Source organism: Struthio camelus, chromosome 2, assembly GCF_040807025.1.
Source record: "Struthio camelus isolate bStrCam1 chromosome 2, bStrCam1.hap1, whole genome shotgun sequence".
Classification (NCBI taxonomy): Eukaryota; Metazoa; Chordata; class Aves; order Struthioniformes; family Struthionidae; genus Struthio; species Struthio camelus.
In genome coordinates, this window is record NC_090943.1 from 27,187,855 (window position 1) to 27,210,922 (window position 23,068).

At 36.8% G+C, this 23,068-nt stretch overlaps 1 protein-coding gene across 8 annotated transcripts in view; it reads left to right on the plus strand.

Moving 5' to 3' along the window:
• ANKIB1 (ankyrin repeat and IBR domain containing 1) overlaps positions 1 to 23,068 on the plus strand; it is a 97,287-nt gene that overhangs the window by 59,010 nt on the left and 15,209 nt on the right. For all 8 annotated transcript variants that reach the window (XM_068934801.1, XM_068934806.1, XM_068934805.1 and 5 more), the window contains 7 exons: positions 5,266 to 5,383; positions 9,260 to 9,468; positions 11,832 to 11,920; positions 13,649 to 13,793; positions 15,199 to 15,365; positions 20,166 to 20,254; positions 21,334 to 21,464. In XM_068934801.1, coding sequence (XP_068790902.1) covers positions 5,266 to 5,383; positions 9,260 to 9,468; positions 11,832 to 11,920; positions 13,649 to 13,793; positions 15,199 to 15,365; positions 20,166 to 20,254; positions 21,334 to 21,464 — 948 coding nt within the window. The remainder of the gene's footprint in view (positions 1 to 5,265; positions 5,384 to 9,259; positions 9,469 to 11,831; positions 11,921 to 13,648; positions 13,794 to 15,198; positions 15,366 to 20,165; positions 20,255 to 21,333; positions 21,465 to 23,068) is intronic.

Sequence of the window (23,068 nt, forward strand, 5' to 3'; positions counted from 1 at the left end):
TGCTCTTACCGCTAGCCAGCTCTGGTGATGCCTCCGGCTATTACCTTAATGGGGACAAGAGGTGCTCAGAAAGCCTTCCCAGAGTACTTGTCCCTCATCTAAAACTGCCCCTTGAGTATGGTCCTCTACTTTTTTCTCTCAATTTCATTGTTAACAAAACAAATCCTGAAGGAAGTGAATATGCAAAATGCTTGTTTGACGTACTGTTTACATTGTAGATATTCAGTGACATCCTTTACTTTATTATCCTTCCAAAACATGAGAATTCAATTCACAAAAACCAGAACTTTGGAACACCAAGAAATGCATTTACAGAGTCATCTCATCTCATGAGTGAAGGTTGGAGGGAAAAAATAAAATGTTTGAAAACCATGAATATGATTATCTTCCTGGGCAAAACAGCCAAACAGTATTAACTTTTCAGGGTTCATGGTGTGCACAGTAGTATCCGGAATTACAGTACCTAATACCTTCCCTTCCAGGCCTGTCACGTGTACAGCAGAAAATTATTACTTTCTCATACAGACCAAAAGATGTTTGTAGTGGTGGTCTGTGCAGTGTCATTGGATTAAGTGTGTTTATTCAGGTTAATAACAAAGCTTTGTTTCTGATGTTGAAAGCCAATTTTTGTCGTTCTTCATGTTGAAATATTACCAAGGAATTATGTGAGTGCTCATATTTAGAACTGAAGCACTTGCAGTAGTGGAAAAAAGCTTGCACATACCTTTCTATGTGGTTAGAGAGGCTTTCAAGCCTTTGAAAAATACACATCGCTGAGCAGACCCACACTGCAAGTTGGAGAGCCTGATGGCAAAGAGCAGTCTTCTAGAAGTTCAGTTTACTCCTTCTGCTAGGGTTTCTTAATAAAATCCATCTCTTTCCTAACACAGTTATCCTAACCTTTTAAAATCTCATTTTGCTTCGGCACCACCTGATGGATATTTTTTAAGAGAAGTTACTTCGTTTTTAACATACCTCAAGCACTTTTAATGGAGAGAGCAGTGAAAGGCACGTAGCAAGCAGGCCCTGATAGGTTAGAAACCCCAACATGATCCCTTTAAGCGTGTTTCCACAAAACATGACATAGAAGGAGAGCAATATACCACACGCACATAATCTGTATTTCCCTATATAAAATAGAAAGGACAAACATGCTGTGAGCAGAGTCAAGAACCTGACTGTTATCACAGAGTAGATAGATAGCTGTAGCAAAACAGGATCCATCTAAGATGTTGTGTGGGCAGGGGGAAGGGTGTTAGACAACAAGCCAGGAGAGTATTTCAGATGACTTCCTTTGTCTTGATTCTTTTCTTTCATTTCACTAATGAACAGACACCGAAAGATAATGCAAGTCAGCTAACTCTATTACATAAAAATATATGGTTTTATCTTTGAAATCTCAATGAAGTTACACTAAATAATATAACTGTAATTGCATGATTTTTCAAACTGCTTTTATAGATTTTGGTTGTTCTGCTTGCACAGTTCTCTAGTTTACTGTTTATTCTAACGTAGAAGCACATTTGTCTTTTGATATATTCCTGGAAGATAACAGGCACCTTCATTTCCGTCACATCCTGCAATGTTTTAAGCATATGTAAGCAACACCTGGGAACGCGCAGTAATTCAGAGCAGATCATCCATAACAGTTTTGGTTCTCAGTCAGACTCAGAGAAGTACACACTGTACAATAGAAAAATATATAATGTCTTAGTTTATTTTACATATGTGTCTCTGAAGCCTGTAGAAATGCACTTATTAATGGAGGTATCACAGATTTATTGCGCATATAGTTTTTGGAATGTTTTTTTTCAGTTCCAAAATGAATGTAATGTATATTGCGAGTATGATAAGGACTGAGTTATCTAAAATGATAAAAATGTACTTGTTCTCTACAGATAGAGAATTATTTATTAAGTGGAAGGAGTGAAGATGACTAGCTATTTAGGAGATAAACACACATACACTACATAGATATGGTGCATATGCCGATACATCAGTGAGTTAAATGGAGCATAAATAATTTTTTAAACATTCAACTCCATTAAATGTATAACTCCATCCAAAAAGGAGGATATTTACATGAAGTATATATGTCACCATTTAATTATATAGTTGCCACTGTAGCAAGCAGTTGCTTTGCCCTTGTTTACTTTAATGGTGCTGTAAAAGTAAAACTAATACTTTGAAACAGACTGTTAAAATAATATTCTGTTTACATGTTAAAATAGTTTCATGAGAAAAACACTAATATAATTTAGGATATCTGAGTATTAGTGGTAAAAAATCTGAGAGGAAAGTATTTTTAAAAAAGGTTTGTTGAGAATATCAAAGTGTTAAAATCTGTAGTGAGAAGCTCACCAGTGGGCGGATGTAGCAACTGGAACTGTACATTTCACAATCATTATATAGATCAGTGATATTAATTTCAAACAAAACATTTTTCACAGCAAATATCAGTGAAGACCTCCTCTGTAAGCAAGTACTGAAAGATGCCTCTGAGCATCGTGAGCTGGAATCAAGATTATTTGCAGTACATGGCAGTACAGAGACAAGTCAGAAATGTCAAAAGTTGTTTAAAAAAACTGTGTGTTTTTACCTAGAGAATGTATGTCCTTATAACTGAAGACGATATCTTCACAAGATTCAATAAGACTACATCCTGTAGACATGAACGTTTTTAAAGGGTTCTCACTGTAAAGCCTTCGCTGTGCAATGTCCAGCTGAGGTTACCTGTGCCAGCCAACGTTTCCTTTCTTTTAGCTTCTGTTGTGGACTCGTGTATTGTTTTATGAACAAAGGGTCTAAAGTTTCAAACACATTCTTAAGAAATATTCTCCTCATTGCTTAAAAAGATAAAATTAGGTTTTTTTTTTTTAAAAACTACAGGATCCGAAAATCCCTGCTGGGTTGTATGGATTGCTCCAGCTGAGATAGTATAATAGTCTGTTGCTCAAGGGGAATAATTGCCAGTGTTTGACCTAGAACCAGTCAGTTAAATATAATTTTGAGCATGTCTGCAGTTCAGGATAAAATGCTGTGTCCTAAAATATGCGTTTATGTTGCAGGTTTAATAGAAAAGAATTCTCCTTTTATCTTGTATGTGTCTTCAGAAAGTGAGGACTGTTGTGCTGACAAAGCTATATATTTTACAATTACAATTCCAAATGCAGTTCAAATTCAGGCAAAGAAGGTTTACTCATTGCTCCAATTTTTTACAGCATATTCGTGCAGTTAAGATCATTCAGGCACCCAGCTGTTTGTAACCCTGTCTCGCTAACACGCTTTTATAAAAGTTCTCTTTTGTAGGAAATTAAATAGGTCAGGCCAATTCCTATGAAGCAAGCGGCCCAGATTTACTTCAGCGCAAACCATTAATGTTCAACTTGCCCTTTACTTTACCGTTCATGATTGGAAATGGAAGCACATACAGAAACTCCCTAAACTTGGGCAGTCCAGATCTAAAGGTCAGGACACTGGCTGTCCGTTCCTCTCATGCTCTTCTTGCTTTCCCAAAAAGGACAAGACACAATGCACAGCTGTGGCACCGTTACTCTTGCCAGTCACAGCGACTCTGACATCTATAAGTTCTTGTTTATGTCACTGGCTAGCGAAGAGAAAGGGTCATTGTAGGAGTCAGTTGTGGTTTTTAGATGCATTTCATACAGATGTACATATACATGTGATGCCCAGAATGTAGGAAGAATGTTATGTTTTCGAAGTATGTGTCTCAAAAGAAGAAAATCATTCAGAAGTGGAATGTATCCATTTCTCTCCCTTCCTCTCTTATGCCTTTTGTTTGCTGTCCTCAAGGGGTTACATGCACAGTAGAGACTTTACTTAGGCTGTAGACCTCCAAGGAACAGAACCAGTCTTTGCTCTGTGTGTGTGTATGTGCGTGTGCGCGTGTATACAACGTCTTAATGCTGGAAGGTCCTGGACTATGCTCTACATAAAATCAAAATACAGATGGTAATAGTAATGACACCTGCTCTGAACTGTGGTTATCTAGTATCACTGCTGCTCTGTGTCCTTTTTTTTCCCAAGTTAGAGAAGACTATTGCCATTTGGTGGCCAACTTCCTAATTATACCTGAGCGCATTTCAGTGTTATCTTATATCAAATGTTTTAAACCTTTTTTTTGCTATCCTTTATTTACATAGAACTAATGCATGTAAGAATAGATTCTTCTCACATACCCTTTCGTATCTACTCTCTTTACATATCCTCCTACTTGTTTTTCCATTTCTACCTTTTGGACAATTTCCCTGGGCAACAGTAAAAAATGTATTATCTGCTGCCATGTTCTTCCACTGTTAAAAGTGAATCTGCAAAATGTATGCATGCATCTCCAAAATCTTGGTCGGGGCTCATTCAGAATCCTAAAATTACTGTCTTTTTTGCCTTTCTAATTTGACCTTTTTTTTAGCATTGTAATAAGGGGATGGAACTCCAGACCAGAGGAAGGCAGCAATTAACTCTGACTGCGCAGGGCTGTCAGAGCGTGGCCGCTGCTTCTCAAAGAGAGTTTTGACATCTTCATGTACAATGAATCCCCAGCCTCTAGCTGCCTGCCTGGCCTCTCCTATTCATTGCTGCTTTTTCTGCTTCTCTGAAGGCACGTATTGCCTCAAAAGACGTGTATCTGATTCTGTTCATAAAACATATATCCTTTCTTACTATCTAATGTCTCAGCGTATCCTCCTCCAGATCGATTCAAAGTTAATGGGTCTCAAGTCACATATAAAAGTAAGTGTCAGGAAATCTGTGTGCAGCGTATGTTAACTTGTCTCTTCTCCCTGTCTTCCTCCAAATCCAAACATTACCTCAGTTCCAATACTGCCTTCTCCTACCCCATGTCTGTATGTTGGAGATTTAATCACTTGACGATTCAACTGGATTCTGTGAAAATCTAGTAATTTTTTGCGGGGGAGAATCAGTGTTATTAGGACAGTTACTCATTTGAACCTGGCCTCCAGTCATAATGGAGAACGTTAGAAATACTGTCTTTTGGATTTTGAAATGTGCAAAGTTCATATATTATAAATATTGCTAAATGACAAAGTTTCCATATAATTTTGCATGGTCATTGGTCTGCACAACGTATTAATTTTATCTCATCTTACATCACAAGGACAGTTCTATTTTACGGTTGAGATAGTTGTCAGTAATAGCGCTTTGAATGTTTTCATTTTAATGTAGAGAAGTAGAGATTCCCTGGAAAGTGCTGCTAGACATAAAATGTCTTTTTTCTTCTTCTCAAAGCCATATGAGGGGCTAAGACTTCAGGATCTGCGAAGGCTTAAGGATATGCTGATAGTGGAGTCTGCTGACATGCTTCAAGCCCCACTGTTCACTGCAGAAGCTCTGCTTCGGGCACATGGTAATCAAAAAGTTTAAAGACTACAAAAATTGTTTTCAGCAAAATAAAAATTGCATTTGTGAGAGCATTTTCTTCTTATTTGCAAGTAAAAGAGCGGTAATGGCTAATGAAATACCAGGAAATAGTTCCTACAGTACTTCAGAAAGAAGTACATCTGCAGTATGTCAAAAGCATTGATGCAGACAGGGAAGTTGATGGGAAAATGATTCAGACAAGGAATTATAATGAAAGAAGTTTTAATCTAAAGCAGTGTGGAGAAACAGCTTTCTTATTTTAGTGATGAAACACAGAAGTAGAACTTCCGTGGTTTAGTCTTTGTCAAGTAAGTCAAAGAAATTCATTGTACCTATTTTTGTCAGGCTGTTGGTTGTCTTCCACTACGTATTTGTGTATTTATTTTTTTGCTGCAATAAAACCAGTCTGACCATTATAATAAATAGCTGGAATTTGCCTTAGGGTTTAAAGTGTAAGGGATTATATCCTTTAGAGATTTTTATAGTCACTGTTTTAATATGAGATATACTTTTGCCTGTGTATATCTTTAACAAGTTAAATTTCACTGGAAACAGTTTGTGCTCTCATCCTGTAATTTAAAGTGGCGTTGTCAGGATGGGTATATACTGACTTCAGTGGGTTTCCCCCAGATAAAAGTATTTTTCTGAAACTCGGTGGAAGCTTTAGGCTTTGATTCAGTGAATCAGAACTTAGGCTTCATGAAGCATCTGCATTGTCCCTGTATGCCAGAAGGACTACCCAGGCAGTTAATAGTTTGCGTGCTCTTCCCCATGTTGCTGGATTAAGTTTCAGTTAATGTTTACCCTATTATTTTTGTGGGCTCCTTCTGTATAAAAAAAGAGACAAGAAAAAGCGAAATAGGAAAATGTGATTTTAAACCCACCAAATTTGGCGGACTTTCATGAGTAGGGATGGTGCCTGAAACTATTGTCTCTTTTTAATTATTTTGACTAGTTTGTACTCACAGTCCTTTTAACAGTGAATTAGGCTGACACGAACTTGTGCCCGCGGGTTGAAGTGCCAGTCTGATCACATTTAAGTCACGTTCTTCGCATATGTAATTTTTAAACGTTGATTATTTGCTTTAGTTCTCCAAGTGTATTTATAGTATTTGCAATATTTGAATGGTATTTTGGATTCTCAGAATACTCCATGAAGGCTGAGTGTTTCTAACTATTTAACTAAACGGATAGGCATTTTTTTGTAACCTGTGCCCAGACAGCCTGAAGAAGAAAATGATGGCAGTACCACTCAGACTGACATCCCAGTCTGTAAGAAGTCCAAAAGCACCGAGGCCGCTGTAAATGGGGCAGAAATGTCTGCCCACGTCTAGTGAGCAGTAACTGAAAGTTGAGAAGAAATCAGGTGGTGTTGCAAAGGTCATTCTGCTGGTATTGCCTTGTAATGCAGCTGTCACTTAATGCGCTTGACCAGCGTGGAGAACAAAGCATCCACAATTTGCAAGTCACGAGGAAGTTGTTTTGCCCTTAGCTGTAGTCACACACTGGAAATTATTCAAAGATAATTTTGTTATTTGAAGTGAAGACATGGTGGTGGTATGACCTCGTAAAAGGAATAACTGAAGTATTTACAAGACTTGAGACAATTAGGAAAGACCAAATGCCAAATTGTAATGTTTTTGCATTTAGTTTTGAGATTCATGAAAGAAAAATATGGAATCTTAACTTAATTCACACTTAGTGTATAAAAAGCAAGTTTTAAATTCTTGGAAAGATTGTTCTTATTTAATACTTTTAATATTTTACAGACATTTAATCCAGCTACCTTTGCTTTCTTTTATCACACAACTATATCAGTTTGCTGACACAGGCTGTAAGAGTTAGGAGTGTATTTTTGTATACCTTTTTTTTACATTACTAGAAGTATGTAGGGTAAGAGCCAAGGGAAAAAAAAAGTTGTTATGGCAGTGACAGGGGGAAAAAAATGAACTTTCCAGCTTCTGTAGAAATATTTTTTCAACATTGCTCTTGTAGGACAAAATACATCATAGGTCATAGTAATCTCTCATATAGTTCATGCTAAAGCAGTGGATTTAAGGACAAAAAAGATACCATTCAGCAAATACAGCTACCTTTTGTTTTACTAAAATTTGTAACTTACTAAAGAAAACAAAAAGGAATCCATTTCCTAGCACGTTTTAGCCTTGGCTAATTTTAAAACATGTATTACAGACAAAAGAGCTCAAAAAATGTTTAGCAAATTTTGCCTAGACCTTAGCATCAGTAAGTTCCCCTATGAAAGATTATAAGGTCAGGATGATTTGAAAAATGTTAATAGAATTTATAATTATTGAAGTGTAAATATCATTAGTATTAATCTTAGGTATCAGAAACTGAAGACATTTCAAACAACAATTAAGAAAGATTCTTTTTAGTTTTAATCTCTTCGTACATAGTATTAATAATTTTTGCTTCACTACTTCTTTTTTCTATGTAAATGGAAAATTTTAACCATGAATAAAAGTAAAGCGTTTAAGAACATCTGATTACAGAATACAGTAGTAAGAATATATGACGTTTTTTGATTTTTTTTTTTTTTTTTAGTATGTCACTTTTATGAACAGACTGCTAGCTCTTCAGGTGCCAAAAGCGTCATGTATTTCAGGTTAACCAAACCATTTTTGAAGTTTTTCAGCAAATCCAATTTGGAAGTTTGACGTGGCAGTGACTAGCAAAAAGCACTGCTTTCCGACTAGCAAAAAGCACTGCTTCCCCGCTTCCCTCTTGCCACCCGGGCGCACGGCCGCTCTGCACCCCTGCAAAGAGCACAGCGCTGTATTGAGCCCTTCGCAGACGACCCCTGCTGCGGGACAAGAGGCGGCTGAGTTAAAGCGCTCTTACCCTGACTTGCAGTTCCTGAACTGCTCGTGGGCGTTTCATCTGCAGGAAGTCAAGCAGTAGAGGAAATCCAGGCTCACTGAAGTTAATGAGAGTTGTGTCATTTACTTTGATGGGAACAACATTTCTCCTAGTTTCTTAATCTAATTAAAAGCATCAGCTCTCTGTGAGTGTAATGATTGTGGAAACATCTGCTAAATCTTACAAGAAACTCAGCTCACATGAATAATCCTACTAGGTAACTTTTGCAGGATGTATTAGCTTGCATACATTGTTAACGAAGCGTACGCAGCTTCAGGACCAAAGCTGGTGTACACCAGACTATGCCCAAATGTGGGGAAAGCAAGCCTGAATCTGCTCTATACAGCTATGTGTACTCTCAGGAGAAAATTTTGGACTGGCCACATAACTCAAATGATCACTGTGTTGCTGAGAATTTGAAGGGTGAAAAGGCTGTAGTATAAAATGGGGGAATCAAGTCTTGCAAAAAAATAAAAAATAAAATGAAAAGGTTTAAAATCTTTTTGAAATTCAGTTGTATCCTAGTTGTATCCTCTCTTCATTTGTAACACTTGGCTTGTTCCTATCAAAATAAAACCAGAATAGACAAAAATGAGTCTATATTGAACGATCAGTTTTTTCATGCAAAGAGAAAATATCAAAAATTTTGTGGTGCAAGGACTGTTGTATTTCGATCTGTGCTTGCAAGATCCCCAAGTCCCCAGATAAATAATAAAAATTGTTTTATTTAAGGCTGATATTACACAGAAAGGAAAAGCTTGCAATGCAATTAGTTACATAAATATCTTGCATTATGTATTATCTTGGAATACATTCTGTGAAATTTAGTATGTAAAGTTCCATTCACCTCTATTTCAGCATAATTTATTTCTTACTGAATTTTTTAGGTTAGCACTTATATATTCCTTTGAGGATACAGTTACAAAATATACTTAAAGCAATGTCAGCTGCCTGATTTCCTGTATCTATATATTTATTGAAGATTGGGACAGAGAGAAGTTACTTGAAGCATGGATGTCTAATCCAGAGAACTGCTGCCAGCGTTCAGGGGTTCAGATGCCAACGCCACCTCCAAGTGGCTACAACGCGTGGGACACGCTCCCTTCTCCGCGGACCCCGCGCACCACTCGCTCCTCTGTAACTTCCCCAGATGAAATCAGCCCATCACCAGGAGACATTGAGACAGCTGTGGTAAGTTTATAAATAGGTCTCAACTGACAGGGAGAAGAGTTTATTTCTAAACATATGTACACCTACGCAGACAGAAGAGCTACCCTGACTTTTGTTGTTGTTGTTGTTGTTTTTTTGGAAAATAACTTTGTAGAGCACTTTTGTTTGCAAAAGTGATGAACAGGGAAGTTTTCACCTTAAACATGCTATATAATCAGACAGTTGAGCATGTGGCCAATACAAAGCACTGTTTTCACCTTGCCTGCCACTCACAAAGTAGGATTTTATCCAGATACAATCACATCAGTGCATTTGGCTCTTCTGAGCTTTCTTTTAAAGCCTCTTATCAAGATGTTCTCTTCTATTGTATCCTTTTCCCCAAATGTACTGAATGCTGCGAACCCTGCCTTTTAAAAATTTTTTCATTAGAAAACAAAATTTTCTTTGTCTGCATTTTGAAATGTCAGCCCACTAGTGTACTGTAAGATTGTAATTACTTTTAGTATGTGTGGGCTGCTTCAAGCAGTTTACAAGGCTATTGCAAATTTGAAATATGAAAGCGCCTTTCATTAAAATCAGTGTGGTTCTTTTGGAAAACAGAGTTCTCTTTTTAATAGTCCACAGCTGCGGCATTATAAAACTCTTTCTCCATGACCTAAGCATTTTTCTAGAATATAAATGGATCATCCCTGGATATCACGTTAAAATAAAAATTTTTCATTCCTGCGTAGAAGCCTTTTTTTCCCTCTACCTATAAAATGCTAAAAAAGAAGCCATATGGAATAGTGTTATTATATATTTTATTTACTTTAGGAGAGAAAAATTGTCTGGGAATATTCCCTAATTAAAACGTGTAATGTAAGGTTACGTGTATTCAGTTTTATATTGTATGTTTTATTTTTCAGTGATGGGTCTTAAGCCGGGACTGCAGGCTAGTGGTAGCGACTGTAGTTCTGGATCTGTGGTATCTAAATCCAGATCCAGAGTTACACGTATAATATTCTTGTTTTCATAAAAATCTTACACAAAGGTATCAAAGTAATGTTTTCAAAACAGTGTTTATCAAGTAACACATATATTTCTAACGCCATTCATTTTGGCAGGCAAATGAAAAATAAGAGGAATTTTAAAAAGCAAAGCATAAGCTACAAAACTCATTTTCAGATTTTGCTGGTTTCCATCTTATCTTATAATTAAAACTGTTCCAGTAAATGTTCTACACTTGATTTTCTGCTTGTTTAATTGTACAGAGATTTAAGATTTTACTTTGTGTTATTTTTATCAAGGCATTTCACTTTTAAGATGATCTTTTCGATAAAGACAGACCCAGGGCTTCAGTTTCATTTCATGAAAGCTAAGTTTTAAACAATATTGAAAGTTGATACACACGTAATAGTGAACATTTTTGATGCATTATCAACCTCTAAAATAGTTAACTTTAGCAAGATAGTGAGATGAAATGACTGAAACAGCAGGAAATGCCTTCATCAAGTTTTGCAATTTAAAGTCAAGTTTTTTTGGTTTTGTTTTTGCTTCTGCTGTAGCACAAGCACTTTTTAAAAAAGGTATGCTTTTATGGCATACCATAGGCTAACTTTTGAAAATGTTTTGTCCTCTGTGTGTGTAATAACTAATATGTTGAAATTTGAAGTAAATTTTTGTGGACTCTTTCCACTGGAAAAAAAAAAATCCGTTTGTACTCCTTTAAGAAATATTTACACTCATGCCTAACCACAAGCACTGAGTAATTTCTTCTCAACTATTTTAATGTTTGCAGGGTAAGAGCATCAGCATTCAATGTTATTTTTTCTATAGTTACTAGATGTATAAAATTCAGTGGAGGCATCTTAACTTCTGCTGAATTAGTTTTAGCTTAACGCATTTTGTGTTTGTATTGAAAGTCTCACCTTATTAAAAAAAAAAATAGCATACATGTAAATTATTACTTAAAACAATTGCTGCTATTGCACAGCCCAATTGTTCTGCCTTGGTTTGGGCCTGGTTGTGTGAGATGCTAAATATTTTCTGTAGACTTTGTCTCCAAACTCCATTTCTGGCTGCCTGTGAAGTCGATGAAAAATTCTGGTCCCTTTTGCCCTTCGAGCTCTAGCTCAGAGGTCTCAACGCCCTGTGGGATGAAGCACTTGCTGAGCTGGAAGACATAGAAGCCGGCACCCCAAAATGTACCGTGTGGATAGGGAGGATACAAAAAGAGAAATATCTAAATCTTTCCCATTTTTATTTTAATAGCCTAAATAACACTTTCCTTCTGATCACATTTTTGCTTGAATTTTCCAACGTAATGTATACTGCTAACAATATGAAAGTTTTAGGATATTTTAGGATATTTCTTAATCAGAAGTTTGGGTTTTTTTTATCTACAGTGTGACATTTGTATGTGTAATATTTCTGTATTTGAAGACCCAGTGGATATGCCTTGTGGGCATGACTTCTGCAGAGCCTGCTGGGAGGCGTGAGTATATGTTCTTCTGTATCTTTTGCGAAATGTTTTTACTTCCCATTTTGAAGAGGAAAGGCCATAGACAATAAGCACCTAATGTGAAAGTACTATTTGGGTTTCACAGAGGTGCTGTTTTGATATTATTGAATATTTAAGTTGTCGTTCAAAGTGACTATCAACTGTTTTAGGCTTACATAATGATTGTTTTGGTCCTGACTCAGCGATGCTATTAAGCCTGTATTTTAAGCTTGCGTGTAAATAGAAGAGCCTGCTCTTGGTTTGCTGGGGGGTGGGGTGGAGGTGTTACAGTTTCTAAATGAGGCACGTGCTTTAGCACACTAAACTTAGGCATCTTAAGTCCATTTCCAGTCAGCAAAACAATTAAAATGCATTCTTACAGTGAGGCTTAATAATTGAAGAGTAGCATGAGCTTAAAAATTTTATTAGTATAACTCTCTGGTTAGCATACAATTTTTTTTTAAAAGCTAAAATAATCACACTAATAAAAGCTCAAGCATGGACAATTATACTCGTATAAATATCAATCATATTTCTGTTTCCTCAGGAATAATTGTATCTGCATACATCTTTGCATTCATATTTGTTCCCGTTCAAAAGATTGTACAGCTTGAATTGTACCACTGTAGCACAGCTAGTCCTTCTGCAGATTAGCCTAATTTAAATAAACTCATTCCTTCCATGTTAAGGAAGAGCACTTTTTCCACATGTGCTTTTAAAAGACAATTGTTAGGTGCTCAGAAAATTAATAGCCAAGCTTCTGTTGTCCTGTAAATTGTTATGCAAAGGTTTGGAAGTTACTAAGAGATCGCTGGCTTGACATGGAGCTTCTAGTTTGGGTTCTGGACTATGTGTACTGTGATTTGTGCACGCGCTCAGGGCTGCAGTGCAATGTCAGCGAGTGTTTCTGGTGGCCTCCCTAGGGCTAGGGTGGGATTCAGGTGAGATTTCGTCTTTCTGAGCTAAGTTGCTCAGCGGGTAGCCAGGAGTGAGTCATCCCATTCTAAGGTCTGAATCTAAAGCGGGATGAATTGGCAAGTCTCTCTGCCTTACCTGTTAAAGGGCCCCAGATGACTAACTTAGAACAGATGCCTGTCCTTTAGCTGATGGAAGCTAGATAAAATGAATGTCATTTTTGATGTCAGATTAATAAGTAGATTATAGCCTTTAGACTAAGCAACCCTGTGCACTGTGAGTTTAAAGTTTAAGTCCAGCTCTCAGCAGATTTCTGAGCGTGTTCTAGCTTGCATTCTGCTAGCGGCTGGGGACTATGAAGGCCTCCTCCTAGAAATCTGTTTCCAAGAGCAAAGCTATTTTGACTAGCACAGCTGTAAAAATTAATTGCATGTCTAATTAAGTATTTTCTGCATTAATTACAGTTATATGTTCCGTTTCAGATGTAAGTTAGAACTAATGCTCAGTTTGACTAAACATTGCATAGCAGTCTCTCATAAATGGCAAAGGTGAAAACCACAAGTATATAGGGTTAAGCATAGTTGTTGGAGCTCACCTTTGAACTGTGATAGCGTTCTCTTATTTTTTTTAACCATGCTTTGCCTCAAATATGTGGCATTTTTAGGCTAAAAGGGATATGTCCTATTCTTTGTTTAAGATCGATTAATTTGAATGTCTGTGAACTTTGTATAAATATAAAAATAGTATTTGGCAGCCTCTTGATTTTTACTTTTTATTCACAAATACTGACTGACAAAATTCTGGCAGATTTTTGAATCTGAAAATTCAGGAGGGTGAAGCTCACAACATTTTTTGCCCAGCATATGACTGTTTCCAGCTTGTGCCAGTAGACATCATAGAAAGTGTGGTTTCCAAGGAGATGGACAAAAGATACCTACAGTTTGACATTAAGGTAAATTATCAAACTGTTTCTATATTTTTGAGATGTATTTCATTTTACTATAAATGTCATGCAGCTTCTGTGTAAAACGCTGCAATATGTCTATAACTTTCCAGGTAGAAATGAACAAATGAATACATGCACTGAATTATTGACTGTCTTACGTACCACAATATGACTACTTGAGATAGCGCCAAAAAAAAAGAATGGCCCTTATATTTATTCCTCAAGTACAAATTCAGTACTTCCATAATGTGTAATCTCATGTAGCATTAATAAAATTTTTGATCAAGCTAATGTGCATAACAAACAGGTGATATGAAGCTTTTAGTCTGTCAGACTTTTTCATGTTGACAAACTAAAGTTTTTTTAAAGAGTTTTTGAATGTTTTTTATTATTAAGAGACTGATTTCATTTACAAATGTTTGCAGTTTCCCATTTTGGAAAAATATTGCCACAGCTGAATGACTTAGAATTCTTTTTCCGTCCAGTGCTTGGTATGATTGCTATGTATAGGAAAAGAAGTTGGAAAATCTTGATTTGATTTTCCTGATTATTTTAAAAATGTTGATTTCCATTGTTGCAACTTATTTTAAAAAGCAATCTTTTAATTAAGCTTTTCTTACTACTGAACGTAGTAACAGGCTAGTCTTTGAAATGATAATGCTGCGTTATCAGTGGTGGCAGGACAAAAGAAAGCAGGGAAACGCATTTTCCTTTGCGATACAATATAATACTTCCTGTGTGTGACAAGCCTCTCTAATACACAGTAACAAAGCCGTACACAGTAAGATGGAAATGACCAGATCTGTTTCAGTATCTTTTACATCTTCCATCTTTTAAGTGGCTTGTGATTGGCATAGTTTTAAAGGGAATTAGTGAAAGTTCCTTTTCCTCCTCGTTATTTGATGCAAGTTTCATGAAATAAGACCTGCTACATTAACAAATACAGTTTTGGAGGCGAATTTCTGATTGAATATAATTCTAATTCCAAGTTTGCAGTTGATTGTATGGGTTCTTTTGATCAGTAAGATTTTACTTCTTTTCAACTACAGGAGCCAAAATTTCAGATTCTGTTAATGAATATATTGCCAATGCATATATAGTAGAGGTTTAGAGTAAGTTGTGTCACAAAGGAATTGACTTGCACACATGGAACATTTCGTAGGGGTTACAAATCGTTTTGTTCTTAGCGTAAGTCTTGGGCATGAGTATAGCAAAGAAATGCCATTATAAAATGGAGATTAAATCATTCTCTTTTTGTAACTATTTTTAAAAGCATACCAAAGTAATTTTAAGATTGTTTTACGCTCTTTGGCTTTGTTCCCTCAGAGGAAGATTATGATCACAAATGGTTCTGTATCAATGATGAAATGTGTTCTTATATGTTAAATCATTCTCTTTTAATTTTTTTAAGGCCTTTGTTGAAAACAATCCTGCTATTAAGTGGTGTCCTATACCAGCCTGCGAAAGAGCAGTAAGGCTAACAAGACAAGGATCAAATTCAACAGGATCAGATGCACTCAGCTTCCCTATGCTAAAAGCCCCTGCTGTAGACTGTGGAAAAGGACATCTTTTTTGCTGGTTAGTACTAGAGGCTTATCTATGTCTACATAAACTCATAGCCACTGCTATTCTAGGTATTAATAAAAAGTCACACTTAGCACCAAGCATGCAACAACAGTTTGCACAGGATGACATACGACTATACCATCCTGTATCCATGCATTAAATAACCTAGAGGGCACAAATATGTTGGTATTTTCGGGCACAACAAAGAGTTATAATGTTGTCTATTCCCTTTCATTATTAATTCTGTTAAATGCAAAACAGCTGCATGAAGTGTTATGATTTTCGGTTCTGAAGGGGCAGGGAGAGAAGCAGGGTGTTGGTAGAGAGATTTTTTTGTGTCTCTTCTGGACGGTTATAGTGTGATTGAAACACACGTGGCCCGTCCTGCATTATAGCACAGAAAATCTGGAATTTTTGGCTCTGTCAGAATTATAGTGGACGCATCAGAAAAGCCGAAGTTTAAGGACTATGCCAGATCATTTGCTCCATACATGGCTAGTTTTGTTTGCCTGATCACTCCAATCCTTGTTTCACTTTCGGACCAGCACTTTCTCTTTACATTATCCTCTACTGAGTCTTAAATTCAGTGCAAGCTCTAGAAGGAATATACAGGCTTAAGAGATCTAAGAAACCATCCCTCAAAGACTGCCAAAACTCTATATCCTCAGTTGTTCTATGGAGAGGACAACAAAAATAATAAAACAAAGCAGGGGGAGATAGTTCTGAAGTCTGGAGTAAGCCCTGTCCTAGTTCCGTGAGATTATCAGACTGGTGATTTAAGACTATTCTGCTCTGGAAGTGGGACGTCCTTCTCCCTCCTGGAAAATCAAAAATGATCAACCAAAATACAGACGTTCAGACAAATTGAGTAATTCTTTTTTTCCGGGATGCGGCATTTCTCAAGTGAAGCAATGATCCAAGAAGAAGAGATCCTGAATAACCTGCTAGATTCCAATATTTTAAAACCGTTAATGAGAGAAACTTCTGATTTTATTTCTTTCCCCATCATCTGGGGAACAAGGAGGAAAGTCGGCATAATGAAACAGCCAAGAAAGCCAGAAAATGGAACTTCACGCAAAACCTCTTGGAAAGATATTGTTAACAGTGTTTGGAGAACTCAGAAAAAAAATCCCATTGGGAACAAACAAGAAAAAGTTTGTATCTGTGAACGTATAACAAACCTTTGTGCCATCCACAAGCAGTACCACCCTCTCATCCTCGCTTACGAGTGCTGGTCTCCTGAGAGAGAGAGAAGCAGTTTTTCCGTTAACCTGAAGTACAGAGCTGAGACCAGTCTTGTGTAATATATCGAGGTGGTCCTTTGAACACTGGCAGCCCCTGCTCCCTTTGCGTTGGCTGAATGTACTAGCTCCCCACAACGTCCTCTGAATGTGAAAATGTCCACAGAGTGCATAATTTTGATGAGGAATGTCTCGCTGTTTCCTGATAATATTTCTGATGTTTTTGTGTGTGAAGGCTTTGAGATATAGCACAATCAAATATGGTTAAGATCTTAAAAAAAAAAAAAAAAACAAAAAAAAACCACCCTCACTCCATCAAGAAAATATCGAAGAAGTCCTTTCCAAGGCCTTTGTTTTAATCCCCACAAAAGTGAATGAAGACTTTCAGCAATATCAAGAAAGTTCTCCTCACGGCTAAAGCCTTCTGCGGTACTATAAATCAGAACCATTTGCTGAGGATGGTCATATTAGTCTTACAGTACAAAACCCTATGCATGATAGAAAGAGTTCCTCTGCAGAAAAAGAAAGTATGTTCTCAGTTCAGAGGGTTTTCATCATTACTGCATGCTTAAAGGAAGGTTACTTTATATCGTTTAACTTAAGTCAGCACATCCCACGTTTCCAGCTTTCTGTCACTTCTGCAAGTTTTACCCATGTAATCTACAGATTGGACTTTACAATGTCAACTGATACTGCATTTAGTGAAAGAATTTTTTCAGAGTGTATCTGTCAAAAAAAAAAACAGCCAACCCCTAGATACATACTTACTGTTGCTTAGTAAGGGACTATCCATGAGGTTTTGTCAACGTGGAATTTCCTTTTATGGGATCTGCAGCCTTCCTGCTCACAGAAGTAAGAGAATTCTCTGGCTCTGATGAGCAAGTTTCCCTTTTTTTTATGTGCAAGTAGGAATGTTCCTCCTAAGTTCCTTTGAATTTACTCATTTTTCGTACAGTGCCTTAAACAAAGTCTAATTTCTTATGACAAAGATATTTGTCTTATGACAAATTCTTCTCATTCTATCTAATTCTTGATTCCATTCCCTTTCAGAAAAATCGTTGTGAGTGATTTAAATGCAGGGCAAATGAGAACAGTGCACAAATCTTAACATCTGTGTATTATCAGCTAGATTCTTTCTATTAGAACCCCTTCATGCTGCTCCAGAAGCATAAGAAATTGCAGCAAGCAGACAGGTCTTCTGGAAAATGGATTTAGCAAGCACTGCACGCCTGGTTCTGCACCCTCACTCCTCACTCATTTTATCCTAGAGGGAGAGAGTCTCATTCTGGGTGAGACGCATCTCTTCAGGAATACTTGGGAAGCTGATTATGAGTTTTAACAGTGTTTTGCTATTTTGATTGATAGCAAATTCATTATATGATCCAAATAATGTCAGTGAGGAAAGAAAATACAAAAACACGTTCTTCTTGGGCTGTGCTTTCAGCCTCTTCCGGAAATGGCAGCTGAAATTTGCTACGATTTTATTAAGTACGTACTGCGCCTTCAAATAAATCCTGATGGTTATGGAGGAACGCAGTTTGGAGATGCTAACATTGTTAATTATGATAGCCATTTGTTTTTAGTTCCCTTCATCCTGTGTTCTCATGGATTCTGTCTAAAATACAGATTTATTTCATGAAAAGTTTTCTGAGCAGTAAGCTTATCACTCTTACTCTATCAAAATGGCATCCCAGTATAAAAATCCTTGTTTTAGGGTAGGCTGGGAAATAATCCCTTTCAGGAGAAGTTGTATAAATTCCTGTTGTGGCTATCGTGAGATTGCGCTTCGTTAACAATCCTGCTTTCTGTCCAGACCCAAAACTGCAAGGGTCAAGACATTTGGGCATTTATTTCCAGCAGGCTCTACTGGGAAAGGAAGGAGACTCAGAATAATGGGAGCTATTTTTTTCTCTCACCTGAAGGACACAAATCAGTCTTTTACCCTTGCAGGAACCTAGAAATTATTTTCATACAATCTGAGTTAAGCTAGGGGAGCTCAACTCTTACAATATAAGGAACATAGCTTTCTTATGTATTCTGAGTTTCTGCAAGATTTGCAAGGGGCTCAGTACTATTCTAGAAATGCATTTTTTATTTCTGTATTGTTCTTTAAAATTCTCTAAAGTGTGTTTAGTTTTCTGCTTTCCAGGTCCTGAAATTTTTTCAGAATTTAGGAGGATAAATTAGTCTGTCTAAAAGTTCAAAAATTCAAAAACATTGAAGATTCATCTCCCCCCCCCCCGACCTGTAGTAGATTGACTAATCAGCCTTTAACTTAAATCTGAGTTTATTAACATTAAGATTTTCCAGCTAATTCCAGTCCTCTCTGGGAACGTGTACTGTGTGAGAGGTCTTGGCTCTCTTGAAGTTGATGTTTTAAGTGTACTGTTGTCCTACAGAAGTGAAATGTGGCAGTTTTCAACTAGTGTTGAGATTTTCTTAGTACAGGCAAGATATTCACTCTAGTACAAACTTGCCCACCTGTGGAACCCTAAGTATCTTCAAAGTAGCGCTGCAGATCCTTGTGCAGTGAATTTAAACTTGTTTGATAGCAGACTGGTTAGTGGATAATAGGTTAAAAAACAGTTGTGCTGAGCTTTTCTTTGTTCACGTGTTCCTGTTTCAGATGTGGACAGGAGTGATCAGAGGGATACTGATTTGACTTCTGAAACTACATTGCAGGAAGCAGTTCACCATTTATTTGGTCTGCAGAAAACTTGCGTATGCTCCAATGCAGCTGGTGCCCATCTGAAATATACTTCCTCTGTGAATTTTTTTGTTTGATGTGGCAGACAGCTGAGGCTATTTGCTGCTTTTCCAGTAAAAGAGGGAGTCATTACAAATCTGGAGTCCATATTGACACATCTACACCCAAGCACCATCTGGAAGCCATATAGCTGCTGCTGTGTAGTAGTGATTGCCATCTTTAAAAGTAGTAGTAATTCTAAGAAACTCAAGGGAGACATTTCTCTCCTGCGTCCATATAACTTAAGCTAAAGACATTTCAGTAGAGATTTGGGTGGAAAGAATGAAAATCCACAAACGCTTAATGCAGGTTGAAGGACTTAGATCTTGTTCTGGATCAAAAAGATTGAATCTAGTTAAAGATTAATTCTTGCAAGAGAATACGGACAAATAATTCTACACAAAATGCACCTCAGCTGTAATGAACTACCTAGTTTTGGATAATCCCTTTATTCTGAGTTGATATTTACGTTTTGCACAGAAACGGTGCTAGCACTTTTTGTGGCACTAGGATAGGAGCTGGATGTAACTCAAAGTACAAACCAGTTTGTTTATTTTCCATTGTAATCTTAAAATGCTCTTTTCCTTCCCATTTAAATCCTTTAATAATCTTCGTGACAATAATGTATGCTCGCGAGCAAGTAATCTGCGAATATTTTAAAGTAATGCTAATTGAATGAGTTTTAATCTTCCAGATTTCATTAAAGTTTGAGTGTTTTGTGATTAGTTTCCATGTTTTTTAGTTTGAACCAACACAGAACTTACTATAGGCCTTAATTTTAAATCTATAAAAGATTAGTTATTGTCCATCCATCTTATTTTTCAGGGAATGTCTTGGTGAAGCACATGAACCTTGTGACTGTCAAACCTGGAAAGACTGGCTACAGAAAATATCTGAAATGAAGCCAGAAGAACGTAAGAGTCATGCCTGATGGCTCCTCATGTTTTTGAATTCTGTTGTGTTTTTAGAGGGTTTTTTTTTTTAGCTGCATTAAGTAAAAACTCTACATTTACTGAAAAAATAGGATAAAGGAGAAGAAAATGAAGCCCTTCCATGAAAATGAGGAGCTGCACAGCTTCATGGCTTTTAACCACATCAGCTGATGTGGAAATGTGGCATATTAGGCATCACTAATGGTAGACTGTTCTCCTTAAACCACTCCTGCCCAGCCTGTCCTCATAAATTTGTGTATACATCAGTCAGGAGATATAAAACATTTTACCCTTCCTCTTACAGCTTTCTTTTGTAAATTTATGTGATTTATTCCTGAATATAATGTTAATTTAATTTGTCCTGGTCAATTTTAAACCTTTTAGCCCAGTCAGCACTTCTGTTTGAATTGTGCTCCATGCAGTTTATTAAAGTGTGCTTTAAACTACTTTGAGCTAAGAGGTGATAAAAATAGTGAGGTTCAGGATAAGTTATGCAGGGAATTGTGGGGAATGGCTTAATGTTAAATAACTTCTAGTGAAACAGCTACTAAGACTTGGGTTTACACAAGACAAAAGTTTTATTGGAGTGCTCAACAGAAACAAAATAATTAAACATTAACAGTAATTGGAATAAACGCTAACATAAATTAGTTACGATTCAGAACATTTCCATAATATGTTATCCATTTTTTTGTAAGGCATAGAAAATTATGTAAAGAGGCAAAATACACCATATTTTGTCAAACTATGCCACTTTTTCTCCTATATATTTTTCTTATGCGTATGCTATATTATATGCCATGTGTATAAAATGAGTCTATGTATACAAATAAAATATATTACACTGTATAAGTAATATGCATAATGTCATATAGATGCAAATGTATATTTTTTTTATATGAGAAACATATATATATACATAGTGAAGACTTATGATATTCTGTCAAGAATTAAGTAAACATTTCTCTTTCCTAATCTGATTTTCACAAAGGAGTTCACAAATACAGTTTTAACTTCTGTGCTTTTCTCATGCTTCGTATCCTCCTGTCACCCTCATAAAGTTGTGGGAGTTAGTGAGGCTTATGAAGATGCTGCCAACTGCCTGTGGTTACTAACTAACTCCAAACCATGCGCCAACTGCAAATCTCCAATTCAAAAGAATGAGGGCTGCAACCACATGCAATGTGCGAAGGTAAGAAAGCTCTTTCAAATAATTTGTTTCATACAGTTGAAACCATAATTCAGGTTGTGCGCATCATATATACATTTTATGAGCACAGATATTCCAAACCTCTGAAATTCATGCCTGTGATCTGTTGGGAGAATGGAACCTATTGAAAGAATCATACATAATTTGCAAATTGTGTTTTACATGTATTCTGAAAATGTTTCATATTTAGTGAAGTCTGGTTGGTTGGCAAGTGAACAGCGTGATGATCAAAATTTCATAAACACATAAGCCTTGCTGGCAATACAGTAAAAAACTTAAGGAAACAGAAATCATTGATAGTTTCATCATTATTAATAATCTGGAAGAGAAAGAGCTTATGTAGTTGGCAGAAGATGATACATTTTAAGGACTGGTAAGCCCTAATGAAGGTTTTACCTTACGGCATGTTTTTTTGCATTATTTCTCTAACATAGCAACAAAGCAGAGAAGTTTAAATGGAAAAATGTAAAAAGGAATTAATCAGTAGGAAGGAAAAAACAGTAAAGCAGTAATGTCGAAAGAAACTTATTGGTGCCAGCAGCCAAAAAATTAGTCATGAGTTTGGCACTGTGCTACCAAAATAGAAAAAATATTTTTTGCCATGAGTTCAGTATCATCTGAGGATGCTTATTCCCTCAAATAGGTTAAAAGCTGCATATTTAGTATACCTCTTTATTTCAGAAATATCTTATTTAAGCACAGCTAATATCTCATCAAAATGAATATAGTAGGCACACACTTGACATAGTTGGGTTCTGATAAAAAAGCTGAGAGATTTAGAAAATAATTTTATTTTTTCTGGGAATTTTTCAGTCTCTCTCCGTTGCTGTCCAGATCCCATTTTCTTTATATTATCATCACATATTCTCTCTCTGTCTGTGGGACAAATTGAAGGGGCTTTTTGTTGTTTTTTTGGTGGAATTTCTTTGAGTTTGTTTGTAGCAGCAGAGAACAGATTCTCTTCTACTTTGGCTTATGCCAAGCTTGCTGGTTATTTTTTCTTCTTCCTAAATGATTTTTTGAAGAGCTCCTGAATTCCATAGCGCTACCAAGTGTACAAGGTGTGTTGATCAGCACAATCTGAAATTTTACAGGCTATAAGCAGAGGTAAGAGTGTTTGAAATAGTTATTCATAGAAGAATTACACTGGGGCCAATAATGAAAGAATTCAGATGCGGGATGTAACAACAATCTCGTTAGTTATCTGACAGCCGTTGTTGCCACTGACCCCATCTCAACAGAATGAAAGTATGGCTTCAGGCTTGAAAAGACTTTGGCCGTTAAACACTGCAGAATATAGATAATTTAATTTAGTATATGGTCCTGTATGGTAAAACGCTTCAAAGTGGCCCTAGAACAGCCAGATTCCTTTCCTGGAGGAGCAATCTCTGCAAACAGAAGCTGCCTCCCCTCAGCCTGGTGAAGAAGGGAGGGACGGGTCCCCTCACGGTCGTTCCAGGGCTCAGGTGCAAGGTGTAGCAGACCTCTCTCCTGTCTCTTCACCCCCAAAAGGACGGCTCAGATGCGAAGCTCCTGCCTGTGCTGCAGTAACTTCTGCTCAAATCTACCACATGAAGCGTAGAGAG